Here is a 13,504-nt window from a genome sequence, read left to right on the forward strand (position 1 = left end):
CCGCCCCCCCGCCCCGCCCCGGGACGGTGCAGGTGCCGGTAGTAAGGCTCCGCGTCCCGCAGGCCCTCCAGCGCGTCGGCCAACGACGGGCAGCGCGGCCCGCGCCGCAGCAGCTCGCTCAGGCCCGGCTCCGCCGCTCGCTCCTCGGCCAGGCGCAGCGCAGCGGCCCGGGGGCGGTCGCCGCGCCGTGCGTCATCACACCGCGCCGGGTGCCGATTGGCTGCGCCGCCGCTCGCGGAGCTCTGATTGGACAGCAGGCGCGCGTCGGGCGGCGGTTGAACGCGGCGCGGGCGGTGCTGTGGCGCCGTGCGGGAGCAGGAGCGGGGCTCGGTGCGCTCGCGCCGTTCCTCGGCCCTCATGGCTCCTGCCCGCAGGAAGGCGGCCGCGGGCGCGCGCGGCAGGAAGCTGAGCGCCTTCCTGAAGGACTTCGACCGGGAGGGTAGGCCGCGGGCGGGCGCGCCGAGGCCCGGGCCGCGTCCGACGCCGTGTCCGTCCCCGCAGTGAGGAGCCGGGTCGAGCAGCTGCGGACGAACGGGGAGCGCCTGGTCAAGGAGATGGAGAACCTGTACGACGTGGAGCTCCTCCGGCTGCCCGCGGCGCTCCGCGAGATGAACTGGCTGGAGTTCTTCGGTACCGGCGGGGGCGCGGGCGCGGGCGCGGCGCGGGCGCGGGCGGGGCGGGCTTCCCCTGAAGCGGCGCTCGGAGGCCGTCGCTGAGGAGCGGTGGGACGCGGCGCGCGGGGCTCGCGCGAGCAGGACGCGGGTGGGCGCGGGCGGGTGCGCCGCCCCCTCTGCCCGGGGCCGCTCGCTCGCCGCCGGAACGCCTGCTGTGCGCTGCCCGCTGCTGCGGCGGCGTTACGGCGCACCTGCGTGTGTTGCGGGAGCTGTCCCGGCGACGTGCCGGAGTGACGCTTCCAAAGGAAATATCTTCTTTGTAGCTAAAGGGGGAAGCCAGAAAGTCGTGGAGGAGGCGGTGACGGTAGGTATCCAGCACAAATGGGAACCTTTCCCTCTTGCCTTGTGTGTTCGTGTAGGAGACGAGCCGAAGGCTTTGTGCATCCGCAGGAGAGGAGCGCTGCTGCGATAGCGCGGGTTACGCACGCAGCTGCTGCGTTAAGACTTAGCAGGAGGAGATCCTGTGGTGTCCCCCGCAGGGCTTGCGTGCTCGCGCTGCTCCTTGCCTGGCTTGCCAGGCCTGCTTAATTTCACGGGCTCGCTAAGGTTGGAAGAGACCTCCCAGATCCCTTCCAGAATTGCTGGATGATCGGGGTTTCCCCTCTGAGCCCGTGGTGGAATCACCACCAGCCGCTTACTGCAAGTAGCATCAGAAGCACGTCGTGTGGAGGGGACCTTTCCTTTAAACGTCCACTTTGAACTGGTAGTCAGGGTGCTAAAAGGAGCTGCGCTTCAGTGCTGATCGTTTATGAAGCAGCTCCTCAAACTCCCTCATGTGCTCTTAAGCCAGGCCCCAAATAATCGGTGCCTCCGTAGGTAGGCCTGCTGGGGCCGCAAGCTTCCTCTCCTCAATAGCTGCCTGAGCTTTCAGGGTTCTGCGGGAGTTTGGGAGGGGAGTTCCGTGACACCGGGAGCGTCCACTTCTCTAAGTTTTCTCCTGAGTTCCTCCACACCCTCTGCCTCTCAACGTTACGCAGCTTTGGGGAAGATCCCCGACCGATACTGATAGTGAAAAGCACGTTCTGAAGACGTGGCGATGTGAACAACGGGATTCTGTTGGTTTGAACGTTCCAGAAACTTTGAGGGGGAGAAAAGGAGAAGGGTGGGAGGAGGGAACCCGTGAAAACATCTCTCTGCCCATTGACAGATTCCCTGGGAAGAAGGCAGTGGAGGGAATGAAAGCACTAGCACCCTCGGGACTTTGAAGTAACTTCTGAGGCTCAAACTGTGCCGCGTTGTATACGAACACCAGACGGGTGTCCCAGCTGTGCTTTTAGGGCTCTCGTATATTTATTTTTATATACATCTATACACACAGAGCTCCAAAGAACAGAGTGTCATTCTCAGAAATGTTCCAGTAGGTTCGAAGTAACGTAATCTCTCCCTTGCAGGTGACGCTGACCGAGCCTCAGGAGCCCCGGGCGGCACGTGGCTAGAAGTGAGAGCTCAGTCCATCTGCAGGTGTCGGCAGCGTGCGCTACGGCTTTGTACTGGTTGGGGTGCGAGGCCGAAAAGGCGTGGCGGGCGTGGCTCCAGGCCAGCCAGGAGATGTCACAGCACAGATGACATCACCCGGAGCCCGTGTGCTGTCACAATGCATTGCCATGACGACGCCGGGCCCTCCCCAAGGACAGCTGGCCGCTGGCTCCAGGCGCCTCATTTGTGAGCTGTGCTGCCCGCAGCCGCTCGCCGTGCCCTGTGCCTGAGAGCAGCCCCAGCAGCAGACTAGCTCAGCCTCATCGCGCTCGTCCTCCAAGGCTCAGAGAGGTGAGGGAGAGCTCCTGCACACGTCAGGCTGCAGAGCCCAGCTGCAGGGTGCGGGCTGAGCTCCGGTGTGCGCGAGGGGCATGCAGCACGAGACTGGCAGGACTGGCAGTGAGCGGGAGAAACTGCTGCCGGCCCTTCCGGCTCAGGAGCTGCAAGCCACGTGGCGGACAGCTTGCGGCTGAGCAGAGGAGACGCGGGGGGCGGGAAGCAAAGCTCACCTGCGGCCTCTGTTGGGGCAGCCCGTCAGTAACTCCTCTGTTCTTGCCTTTAGGTTTGGAGGCACATGCCTGCCAGCATGGACGGAGCCTGGGTGGGGACCTGGAGACCTCATCGCCCACGCGGCCTCATCTCGGCCCAGTTCCCCAGCCCCGGGCCCCAGTACTCCATCCCGGGGACAACAGGTACAGCCACCATCCCCAGGGCGTGAGGCGCACCGGGGACATGGCGGGGCAGAGCAGCTCCCGAGCCTTTCCCCGTTCTGTCAGAGCCTCCTGGCTCCCTGGCGCAGCCGCGAGCCAGGCCTGGCCGAGGAAGGCCGGTGCCGCTGGCGCTGCTCCTTGTGGCCCGGGGAAAAAGGGGCCCGCTTCTGGCCAGCGCAGACTCAGCTTTGCAGCTGTAGAGAGGCGTTACGGGGTCTTGCAGAACAATTGACCCTTAGGGGGCTCTCGCTGTGGAGTGCCTGCACGCGTGGTGCGGGTACAGGCAGCGTGCTGGCCAAAACTCCGCTGTCTTTTTGCGGTGACTTTGCAAGGCACTCGCGCAGCCGTTTGCACTCAGGGACTGACTCTTGTGCGCTCCGAGGCCCGGCACAGCTCGCCTCCAGGGCTCTTGGAGGAAGAAGTCACGCGGGAAGGGAATGTCGGGGCCAGGGCCCGGCGCCTAACTGCGCCTGTTCCAACGGAGCTTGAGACGTGCAGCTGCACAGGGGTGTGCTCTCTTCTGCTTTTCCTCCTAGGTTATGTGGGCCACAGCCCCACCAAAGCCCGTGCCCCCGCCTACACGTTTAGAGGGACCAAACCGCCTGCGGCAGGGAGCTGCGGGCCAGGTCCCTGCTACTTTGTGGAGCCCGCCATCACCAGGAACGGGAAGTACGTGGCTCCGGGCGCCCAGCTCCGGGGACGACCCGCGACGAAGACCACCGTCACTCCCGGACCAAGTGAGTACCACTTGTGCAGCACTTCACCCAGACAAGACGAGCGGGCGGCGCGTTTGCCCGGGGCCAGCTCGCGCCCTGATGGAGCTGTAGGTCTTTTTTGAGAGAACGCAAACCGCTCTGAGCAGCGATAAACGCCCTCGGAGAAGGACAGCTGCCCAGGGCCACGGGCCGAGGGCACAAGGACCCCGTGTCCAAAAAGAACAAGCGGCAGGGGGCTGACGGGAGGGACAGCAAGGCAGGGCATAGCGGCGGGGCACAGAAGAGCGTCCCCGCGTGCTGCCTGTGTCCCCCAGCGGCAATTCTGCAGCTCTTGAGAAGACCCTTTCCTCGGGACAGTGCCTGTGCGGTTGCAGAAGAAGAAGACCGGCGCTTCACGGCTTTCTTCCTCTTCTCTTCCGCCCCAGGTGACTACCGCACCGAGGCAGCCAACAGGCACGTCTTCAAGTGCCCACCGGTGCAGTCCATGGCCTTCCGGCGGGAGCCCCTCCGGACAGACCACCCTCCAGGTACGCTGACCCTGGCAAAGGCAGACCCTTCAGCCTGAGCATCCCGCAGGGACGGGCTGCTGCTCAGCACCAGCAGCGGGCCTACTGCACAGCCTGCGCGGCAGGACGCGGCGCTGGGGCCGCAAGCTTTCTTGCACGACCAACACCTCTGGGCCCGCAGCGGCTGCGGCTGCTCAGGCTCGGAGCTGCTGGCGCTGGCCCAGTGCCAGAGTATAGGGAGGAACTGGCAGAGGGGCGAGACCTCCCTCCTGCTCCCACCAGCAGGCTGGGCAGGCTGCCCCTCCCTGCTGCTTCCGTCTCCTCCAGCCCCTCGCGCACACGCTCTCTGCTGCTCCTCCTGCAGGTCCTGGCACCTACACGCTGCCCAGGCTGATGGGGCCCAACACAGTCTACACATCGGCCAGCCCCTGCTACTCTGTGAGGGGAAGGAGCCAGCGAGGTCGGTTTGACGAAGACCTTGCCAAGGTGAGCTCTGCCGCTCCTCTTTTCCGCGTTAGCATCCGAACCTGGGCTGCTCCCCCTGTGCCACAGGGGCTTCCAAGCCTGCTGCAACTTTGCTTAACGCAGACTGCCGGGGAAAGAGAGAGCCTTGAATGTGACCCCAGCCCTGTATGGTCGTGACTCTCTTGCAGACTCCGGGTCCTGCGGCGCTCCCCAAAGTGCCTGTGGATGCCTACAAGACCAGGGCGCCCGCGTACACGATGGCAGCCCGACCAAAAGCTGGAGAGGGCAAAGCAGCGAAGCCCGGGCCGGCAGACTACAGCGTAGGCCGGGTAAGGCAGCTGCTCAGCTCTTCCCCTCTGTTTCACAAGCGCGGCCTTCACGCCTCTCCCCCTTCCCCTGAGGCTTCCTCCAGCCCAAGAGCTCCTGGCCGCAGGGACCAAGTGCAGGACAGCAGGCCTGCCCCCTGCCCTCGTGCCACCTGCGAGCAGAGGGAGGGAGGGAGGGACAGCACAGCACGCAGCTTTTCCTCCCTCTGCTCCTTTTCCCTTCAATGGGACGCGCTGGTCCTTCCCAAGCTCTTCTGGGGGACGCAGCTCAGAAGGGCTCCAAGCAGCATGCCCCCAGCATAGGAGAGAGAGTTAGCTGCGAGCTCCCAGCTGCACACCCGGCCCTCTCCGAGACAGGAGGTGCCCGTAAGCCCACCTCCCCGAGCCAGCTCTGCTCCAGCAGGGAGCTGCACCGGCTTTGCGCTGGCGTTCAGCCCTGCCCGGAGAGGCACCAGGGACTGTCTGGGATCGGAAGGGGTGCGGGACAGCAGGGAGCGAGGGCAGCAGAGGAGAGAAGGGCCCTCGCTGACCTGCCTTTCCTTTTCGCCCTTCCAGGTGACGCTGATCAAGCCCCAGGCGCCTGCATCCACGTTTGGAATCCGGCATTCCCTCTACACAACCCCTCTCATCGTGGAGTGAAACAGCAAAGCCTGGAAGGCCTGGTTTCCTTTCCTGGAACGGAAGGGGAGGGGAAGAGAGAGCGACCATCTGCCGGTTTCCCTTTGATTCCATTTCCCTGCCTCGTGCCTCGGGTTGGGCTTTTGCCCATTTTACTGTTGGATGCCAGCGATAGGAGTAAGTCGTTAATAAAATGTACCTTTATGTATACTTGCTTGTCACTCCTTTGTCCTCACCGCTGCCCACGGGAGAATGCGCCACCGCTTCCTGAAGCCTTTCTTTCTAACAACATTTCTAACGTTGGAAACGGCTGATGCTTGCTTTATCAGTCATTTGCATTCCTGATGTCTGCCCCGCGTGCTGAAGCGAAGAAGAAACGAAGCAAATAGCAAAGGGAGGCCGGCCGCGGGCAGTGCCGCCCTTCCAGCGCCATCAGGTAGATTTTCGCTTTCTTGCCATATCTGCCCGAGTGGATGCACCAGACGCCCCCGGGGATTCCCCCGAAGGGGCACAGGTCTCGGCCCTCGCCGGTGCGTCCACCACCGTACTGACAGAGGTGAAGAGCGCTACCCCGGCCCGCTTGATGAGGCCGCCTGGCTTCAGCTACAAGGGCCGTCATGCTCCAAGCTCTCCTCCGGAAGGAGGATTTCAACCACCCAGCTATATGCAGGGAAAAGAGCAAGGTGAGCTGCAAGCAATCCAGGAGACTGCTGCAGCCTGTTGATGATAACATCCTGCTCCGGGTATCGGACAGATCGGCCAGAGGCGAAGCATTACTAGACCTGGTGCTCACCAATGCGGAGGAGAGCGATCGTGGAAGACCATCGAAGGTCGGAGGCACCGATTAGGACCGCCACCACAGAAAGACCGAGCACGTGCAAGGACGCAGAACCCTACGTTAGTGATGTCAGGGAAAGTACTGAGTACGTGCGTGCCGTCTGGGAAAACCTTGACATGCACGACACAAGAGACACGCATCAGCTGAAGCTCTTTTGCGCGCAGTTGGGCGGAGCGATCCCCCATGCGTCAGCGCCATAAGAAAAGAACTGCCCGCTTCAGAGTGGGGGAAGAGCTCCTTGAGAGCAGCCCTGCGGAGAAGGACCCGGGGGTCCTGGTGGACGAGAAGCTGGACGTGAGCCAGCAGTGCGCGCCTGCAGCCCGGAAGGCCAACGGTGCTCTGGGCTGCACTAAGAAAGGGGTGGCCAGCAGGGAGAGGGAGGTGATTGTCCCCCTCTACTCGGCTCTTGCGAGGCCCCATCCGCAGTACTGCGCCCAGGCCTGGGGCCCCCAGCACAAGAAGCGATCGTGGAACGGGTCCAGAGCAGGACCACTAGGATGAGCAGAGGGCTGGAGCACCTCTCCTATGAAGAAAGGTTGAGGGAACTGGGCCTGTTGAGCTCGCAGGAGAGAAGGCTCCGGGGGGACCTCACTGTGGCCTTCCAATACTTGAAGGGAGCGTATAAACAGGACGGGGAACGGCTGCTTACGAGGATGGGTAGCGATAGGACAAGGGGGAATGGTTTTCAACTGAGGCAGGGGAGGTTTAGGTTAGATATGAGGAGGAAGAAGTTTTTCACCCCGAGGGTGGTGACGCACTGGAGCAGGGTGCCCAAGGAGGTTGTGGATGCCCCGTCCCTGGAGGCATTCAGGGGATGCGGCTGGATGTGGCTCTGGGCAGCCTGGGCTGGCGGTTGGCGACCCTGCACATAGCAGGGGGTTGGAACTAGGTGATCGTGGTGGGCCTTTTCAACCCAGGCCATTCTATGATGCCATGAGTCCTAATGCCACGTTGCTCTGAAGGGCTTCCGTTCAGACTGGAGCTCGGCCAGTACCAAGACTGGGTACGCGGACCTCCGGAACTACCACTGTAAGCCACGCTTATTCCTTCAGCGTACCGGGGCGATGGAAGCCAACGCAGCGCTCAGAAGCACAGCGCACAGTGTTTGGAATCCCCGATTTGACATCTTTGAGTGGCCTCCCAAAACTCCTCCTTGCACGCAGCCGCAGCCGCAGCCCTGGCCGGGGAGCCCCGCCCCGCCCCGCCCCGCCCCGCCCCGCCCCGGGACGGTGCAGGTGCCGGTAGTAAGGCTCCGCGTCCCGCAGGCCCTCCAGCGCGTCGGCCAACGACGGGCAGCGCGGCCCGCGCCGCAGCAGCTCGCTCAGGCCCGGCTCCGCCGCTCGCTCCTCGGCCAGGCGCAGCACAGCGGCCCGGGGGCGGTCGCCGCGCCGTGCGTCATCACACCGCGCCGGGTGCCGATTGGCTGCGCCGCCGCTCGCGGAGCTCTGATTGGACAGCAGGCGCGCGTCGGGCGGCGGTTGAACGCGGCGCGGGCGGTGCTGTGGCGCCGTGCGGGAGCAGGAGCGGGGCTCGGTGCGCTCGCGCCGTTCCTCGGCCCTCATGGCTCCTGCCCGCAGGAAGGCGGCCGCGGGCGCGCGCGGCAGGAAGCTGAGCGCCTTCCTGAAGGACTTCGACCGGGAGGGTAGGCCGCGGGCGGGCGCGCCGAGGCCCGGGCCGCGTCCGACGCCGTGTCCGTCCCCGCAGTGAGGAGCCGGGTCGAGCAGCTGCGGACGAACGGGGAGCGCCTGGTCAAGGAGATGGAGAACCTGTACGACGTGGAGCTCCTCCGGCTGCCCGCGGCGCTCCGCGAGATGAACTGGCTGGAGTTCTTCGGTACCGGCGGGGGGCGCGGGCGCGGGCGCGGGCGCGGGCGGGGCGGGCTTCCCCTGAAGCGGCGCTCGGAGGCCGTCGCTGAGGAGCGGTGGGACGCGGCGCGCGGGGCTCGCGCGAGCAGGACGCGGGTGGGCGCGGGCGGGTGCGCCGCCCCCTCTGCCCGGGGCCGCTCGCTCGCCGCCGGAACGCCTGCTGTGCGCTGCCCGCTGCTGCGGCGGCGTTACGGCGCACCTGCGTGTGTTGCGGGAGCTGTCCCGGCGACGTGCCGGAGTGACGCTTCCAAAGGAAATATCTTCTTTGTAGCTAAAGGGGGAAGCCAGAAAGTCGTGGAGGAGGCGGTGACGGTAGGTATCCAGCACAAATGGGAACCTTTCCCTCTTGCCTTGTGTGTTCGTGTAGGAGACGAGCCGAAGGCTTTGTGTATCCGCAGGAGAGGAGCGCTGCTGCGATAGCGCGGGTTACGCACGCAGCTGCTGCGTTAAGACTTAGCAGGAGGAGATCCTGTGGTGTCCCCCGCAGGGCTTGCGTGCTCGCGCTGCTCCTTGCCTGGCTTGCCAGGCCTGCTTAATTTCACGGGCTCGCTAAGGTTGGAAGAGACCTCCCAGATCCCTTCCAGAATTGCTGGATGATCGGGGTTTCCCCTCTGAGCCCGTGGTGGAATCACCACCAGCCGCTTACTGCAAGTAGCATCAGAAGCACGTCGCGTGGAGGGGACCTTTCCTTTAAACGTCCACTTTGAACTGGTAGTCAGGGTGCTAAAAGGAGCTGCGCTTCAGTGCTGATCGTTTACGAAGCAGCTCCTCAAACTCCCTCATGTGCTCTTAAGCCAGGCCCCAAATAATCGGTGCCTCCGTAGGTAGGCCTGCTGGGGCCGCAAGCTTCCTCTCCTCAATAGCTGCCTGAGCTTTCAGGGTTCTGCGGGAGTTTGGGAGGGGAGTTCCGTGACACCGGGAGCGTCCACTTCTCTAAGTTTTCTCCTGAGTTCCTCCACACCCTCTGCCTCTCAACGTTACGCAGCTTTGGGGAAGATCCCCGACCGATACTGATAGTGAAAAGCACGTTCTGAAGACGTGGCAATGTGAACAACGGGATTCTGTTGGTTTGAACGTTCCAGAAACTTTGAGGGGGAGAAAAGGAGAAGGGTGGGAGGAGGGAACCCGTGAAAACATCTCTCTGCCCATTGACAGATTCCCTGGGAAGAAGGCAGTGGAGGGAATGAAAGCATTAGCACCCTCGGGACTTTGAAGTAACTTCTGAGGCTCAAACTGTGCCGCGTTGTATACGAACACCAGACGGGTGTCCCAGCTGTGCTTTTAGGGCTCTCGTATATTTATTTTTATATATACATATATACACACAGAGCTCCAAAGAACAGAGTGTCATTCTCAGAAATGTTCCAGTAGGTTCGAAGTAACGTAATCTCTCCCTTGCAGGTGACGCTGACCGAGCCTCAGGAGCCCCGGGCGGCACGTGGCTAGAAGTGAGAGCTCAGTCCATCTGCAGGTGTCGGCAGCGTGCGCTACGGCTTTGTACTGGTTGGGGTGCGAGGCCGAAAAGGCGTGGCGGGCGTGGCTCCAGGCCAGCCAGGAGATGTCACAGCACAGATGACATCACCCGGAGCCCGTGTGCTGTCACAATGCATTGCCATGACGACGCCGGGCCCTCCCCAAGGACAGCTGGCCGCTGGCTCCAGGCGCCTCATTTGTGAGCTGTGCTGCCCGCAGCCGCTCGCCGTGCCCTGTGCCTGAGAGCAGCCCCAGCAGCAGACTAGCTCAGCCTCATCGCGCTCGTCCTCCAAGGCTCAGAGAGGTGAGGGAGAGCTCCTGCACACGTCAGGCTGCAGAGCCCAGCTGCAGGGTGCGGGCTGAGCTCCGGTGTGCGCGAGGGGCATGCAGCACGAGACTGGCAGGACTGGCAGTGAGCGGGAGAAACTGCTGCCGGCCCTTCCGGCTCAGGAGCTGCAAGCCACGTGGCGGACAGCTTGCGGCTGAGCAGAGGAGACGCGGGGGGCGGGAAGCAAAGCTCACCTGCGGCCTCTGTTGGGGCAGCCCGTCAGTAACTCCTCTGTTCTTGCCTTTAGGTTTGGAGGCACATGCCTGCCAGCATGGACGGAGCCTGGGTGGGGACCTGGAGACCTCATCGCCCACGCGGCCTCATCTCGGCCCAGTTCCCCAGCCCCGGGCCCCAGTACTCCATCCCGGGGACAACAGGTACAGCCACCATCCCCAGGGCGTGAGGCGCACCGGGGACATGGCGGGGCAGAGCAGCTCCCGAGCCTTTCCCCGTTCTGTCAGAGCCTCCTGGCTCCCTGGCGCAGCCGCGAGCCAGGCCTGGCCGAGGAAGGCCGGTGCCGCTGGCGCTGCTCCTTGTGGCCCGGGGAAAAAGGGGCCCGCTTCTGGCCAGCGCAGACTCAGCTTTGCAGCTGTAGAGAGGCGTTACGGGGTCTTGCAGAACAATTGACCCTTAGGGGGCTCTCGCTGTGGAGTGCCTGCACGCGTGGTGCGGGTACAGGCAGCGTGCTGGCCAAAACTCCGCTGTCTTTTTGCGGTGACTTTGCAAGGCACTCGCGCAGCCGTTTGCACTCAGGGACTGACTCTTGTGCGCTCCGAGGCCCGGCACAGCTCGCCTCCAGGGCTCTTGGAGGAAGAAGTCACGCGGGAAGGGAATGTCGGGGCCAGGGCCCGGCGCCTAACTGCGCCTGTTCCAACGGAGCTTGAGACGTGCAGCTGCACAGGGGTGTGCTCTCTTCTGCTTTTCCTCCTAGGTTATGTGGGCCACAGCCCCACCAAAGCCCGTGCCCCCGCCTACACGTTTAGAGGGACCAAACCGCCTGCGGCAGGGAGCTGCGGGCCAGGTCCCTGCTACTTTGTGGAGCCCGCCATCACCAGGAACGGGAAGTACGTGGCTCCGGGCGCCCAGCTCCGGGGACGACCCGCGACGAAGACCACCGTCACTCCCGGACCAAGTGAGTACCACTTGTGCAGCACTTCACCCAGACAAGACGAGCGGGCGGCGCGTTTGCCCGGGGCCAGCTCGCGCCCTGATGGAGCTGTAGGTCTTTTTTGAGAGAACGCAAACCGCTCTGAGCAGCGATAAACGCCCTCGGAGAAGGACAGCTGCCCAGGGCCACGGGCCGAGGGCACAAGGACCCCGTGTCCAAAAAGAACAAGCGGCAGGGGGCTGACGGGAGGGACAGCAAGGCAGGGCATAGCGGCGGGGCACAGAAGAGCGTCCCCGCGTGCTGCCTGTGTCCCCCAGCGGCAATTCTGCAGCTCTTGAGAAGACCCTTTCCTCGGGACAGTGCCTGTGCGGTTGCAGAAGAAGAAGACCGGCGCTTCACGGCTTTCTTCCTCTTCTCTTCCGCCCCAGGTGACTACCGCACCGAGGCAGCCAACAGGCACGTCTTCAAGTGCCCACCGGTGCAGTCCATGGCCTTCCGGCGGGAGCCCCTCCGGACAGACCACCCTCCAGGTACGCTGACCCTGGCAAAGGCAGACCCTTCAGCCTGAGCATCCCGCAGGGACGGGCTGCTGCTCAGCACCAGCAGCGGGCCTACTGCACAGCCTGCGCGGCAGGACGCGGCGCTGGGGCCGCAAGCTTTCTTGCACGACCAACACCTCTGGGCCCGCAGCGGCTGCGGCTGCTCAGGCTCGGAGCTGCTGGCGCTGGCCCAGTGCCAGAGTATAGGGAGGAACTGGCAGAGGGGCGAGACCTCCCTCCTGCTCCCACCAGCAGGCTGGGCAGGCTGCCCCTCCCTGCTGCTTCCGTCTCCTCCAGCCCCTCGCGCACACGCTCTCTGCTGCTCCTCCTGCAGGTCCTGGCACCTACACGCTGCCCAGGCTGATGGGGCCCAACACAGTCTACACATCGGCCAGCCCCTGCTACTCTGTGAGGGGAAGGAGCCAGCGAGGTCGGTTTGACGAAGACCTTGCCAAGGTGAGCTCTGCCGCTCCTCTTTTCCGCGTTAGCATCCGAACCTGGGCTGCTCCCCCTGTGCCACAGGGGCTTCCAAGCCTGCTGCAACTTTGCTTAACGCAGACTGCCGGGGAAAGAGAGAGCCTTGAATGTGACCCCAGCCCTGTATGGTCGTGACTCTCTTGCAGACTCCGGGTCCTGCGGCGCTCCCCAAAGTGCCTGTGGATGCCTACAAGACCAGGGCGCCCGCGTACACGATGGCAGCCCGACCAAAAGCTGGAGAGGGCAAAGCAGCGAAGCCCGGGCCGGCAGACTACAGCGTAGGCCGGGTAAGGCAGCTGCTCAGCTCTTCCCCTCTGTTTCACAAGCGCGGCCTTCACGCCTCTCCCCCTTCCCCTGAGGCTTCCTCCAGCCCAAGAGCTCCTGGCCGCAGGGACCAAGTGCAGGACAGCAGGCCTGCCCCCTGCCCTCGTGCCACCTGCGAGCAGAGGGAGGGAGGGAGGGACAGCACAGCACGCAGCTTTTCCTCCCTCTGCTCCTTTTCCCTTCAATGGGACGCGCTGGTCCTTCCCAAGCTCTTCTGGGGGACGCAGCTCAGAAGGGCTCCAAGCAGCATGCCCCCAGCATAGGAGAGAGAGTTAGCTGCGAGCTCCCAGCTGCACACCCGGCCCTCTCCGAGACAGGAGGTGCCCGTAAGCCCACCTCCCCGAGCCAGCTCTGCTCCAGCAGGGAGCTGCACCGGCTTTGCGCTGGCGTTCAGCCCTGCCCGGAGAGGCACCAGGGACTGTCTGGGATCGGAAGGGGTGCGGGACAGCAGGGAGCGAGGGCAGCAGAGGAGAGAAGGGCCCTCGCTGACCTGCCTTTCCTTTTCGCCCTTCCAGGTGACGCTGATCAAGCCCCAGGCGCCTGCATCCACGTTTGGAATCCGGCATTCCCTCTACACAACCCCTCTCATCGTGGAGTGAAACAGCAAAGCCTGGAAGGCCTGGTTTCCTTTCCTGGAACGGAAGGGGAGGGGAAGAGAGAGCGACCATCTGCCGGTTTCCCTTTGATTCCATTTCCCTGCCTCGTGCCTCGGGTTGGGCTTTTGCCCATTTTACTGTTGGATGCCAGCGATAGGAGTAAGTCGTTAATAAAATGTACCTTTATGTATACTTGCTTGTCACTCCTTTGTCCTCACCGCTGCCCACGGGAGAATGCGCCACCGCTTCCTGAAGCCTTTCTTTCTAACAACATTTCTAACGTTGGAAACGGCTGATGCTTGCTTTATCAGTCATTTGCATTCCTGATGTCTGCCCCGCGTGCTGAAGCGAAGAAGAAACGAAGCAAATAGCAAAGGGAGGCCGGCCGCGGGCAGTGCCGCCCTTCCAGCGCCATCAGGTAGATTTTCGCTTTCTTGCCATATCTGCCCGAGTGGATGCACCAGA

General features: G+C 63.6%; 2 protein-coding genes and 2 long non-coding RNA genes across 13 annotated transcripts; 2 read left to right on the forward strand and 2 right to left on the reverse strand.

Moving 5' to 3' along the window:
• The first annotated feature begins 288 nt into the window (after positions 1-288).
• LOC121107204 (outer dense fiber protein 3-like) lies at positions 289-5,701 on the forward strand. Of its 5 annotated transcripts, none has more exons than XM_046902461.1 (9): positions 289-439; positions 502-630; positions 938-2,441; positions 2,713-2,842; positions 3,397-3,597; positions 4,002-4,103; positions 4,447-4,568; positions 4,736-4,876; positions 5,429-5,701. In XM_046902461.1, the coding sequence occupies exons 4-9, from the start codon at positions 2,725-2,727 to the stop codon at positions 5,510-5,512; spliced, it is 768 nt and encodes a 255-aa protein (XP_046758417.1). In that variant the 5' UTR covers positions 289-439; positions 502-630; positions 938-2,441; positions 2,713-2,724; the 3' UTR covers positions 5,513-5,701. The 5 variants fall into 5 exon arrangements, with proteins under 5 accessions (XP_046758417.1, XP_046758418.1, XP_046758416.1 ...); XM_046902462.1 differs by lacking the exon at positions 289-439 and having other exon boundaries at positions 501-630; positions 938-978; positions 1,065-2,441; XM_046902460.1 differs by lacking the exon at positions 289-439 and having other exon boundaries at positions 501-630; positions 938-978; positions 2,066-2,441.
• On the reverse strand, positions 1,943-5,525 carry LOC121107211. The gene is made up of 2 exons (XR_005840947.2): positions 5,404-5,525; positions 1,943-4,671 (listed from the first exon to the last, which is right to left on the reverse strand). It is a non-coding gene; the product is annotated as an uncharacterized LOC121107211 (long non-coding RNA).
• A 2,119-nt stretch (positions 5,702-7,820) lies between the features above and the next one.
• On the forward strand, positions 7,821-13,231 carry LOC121106517 (outer dense fiber protein 3-like). Of its 6 annotated transcripts, none has more exons than XM_040650224.1 (9): positions 7,821-7,971; positions 8,034-8,162; positions 8,466-9,971; positions 10,243-10,372; positions 10,927-11,127; positions 11,532-11,633; positions 11,977-12,098; positions 12,266-12,406; positions 12,959-13,231. In XM_040650224.1, the coding sequence occupies exons 4-9, from the start codon at positions 10,255-10,257 to the stop codon at positions 13,040-13,042; spliced, it is 768 nt and encodes a 255-aa protein (XP_040506158.1). In that variant the 5' UTR covers positions 7,821-7,971; positions 8,034-8,162; positions 8,466-9,971; positions 10,243-10,254; the 3' UTR covers positions 13,043-13,231. The 6 variants fall into 6 exon arrangements, with proteins under 6 accessions (XP_040506158.1, XP_046758406.1, XP_040506162.1 ...); XM_046902450.1 differs by lacking the exon at positions 7,821-7,971 and having other exon boundaries at positions 8,033-8,162; positions 8,466-8,506; positions 8,593-9,971; XM_040650228.2 differs by lacking the exon at positions 7,821-7,971 and having other exon boundaries at positions 8,033-8,162; positions 8,466-8,506; positions 9,596-9,971.
• Positions 9,469-13,055, reverse strand: LOC124417307. The gene is made up of 2 exons (XR_006931802.1): positions 12,934-13,055; positions 9,469-12,201 (listed from the first exon to the last, which is right to left on the reverse strand). It is a non-coding gene; the product is annotated as an uncharacterized LOC124417307 (long non-coding RNA).
• Positions 13,232-13,504: the final 273 nt, after the last annotated feature.

This window comes from Gallus gallus, chromosome 19 (assembly GCF_016699485.2).
Source record: "Gallus gallus isolate bGalGal1 chromosome 19, bGalGal1.mat.broiler.GRCg7b, whole genome shotgun sequence".
Classification (NCBI taxonomy): Eukaryota; Metazoa; Chordata; class Aves; order Galliformes; family Phasianidae; genus Gallus; species Gallus gallus.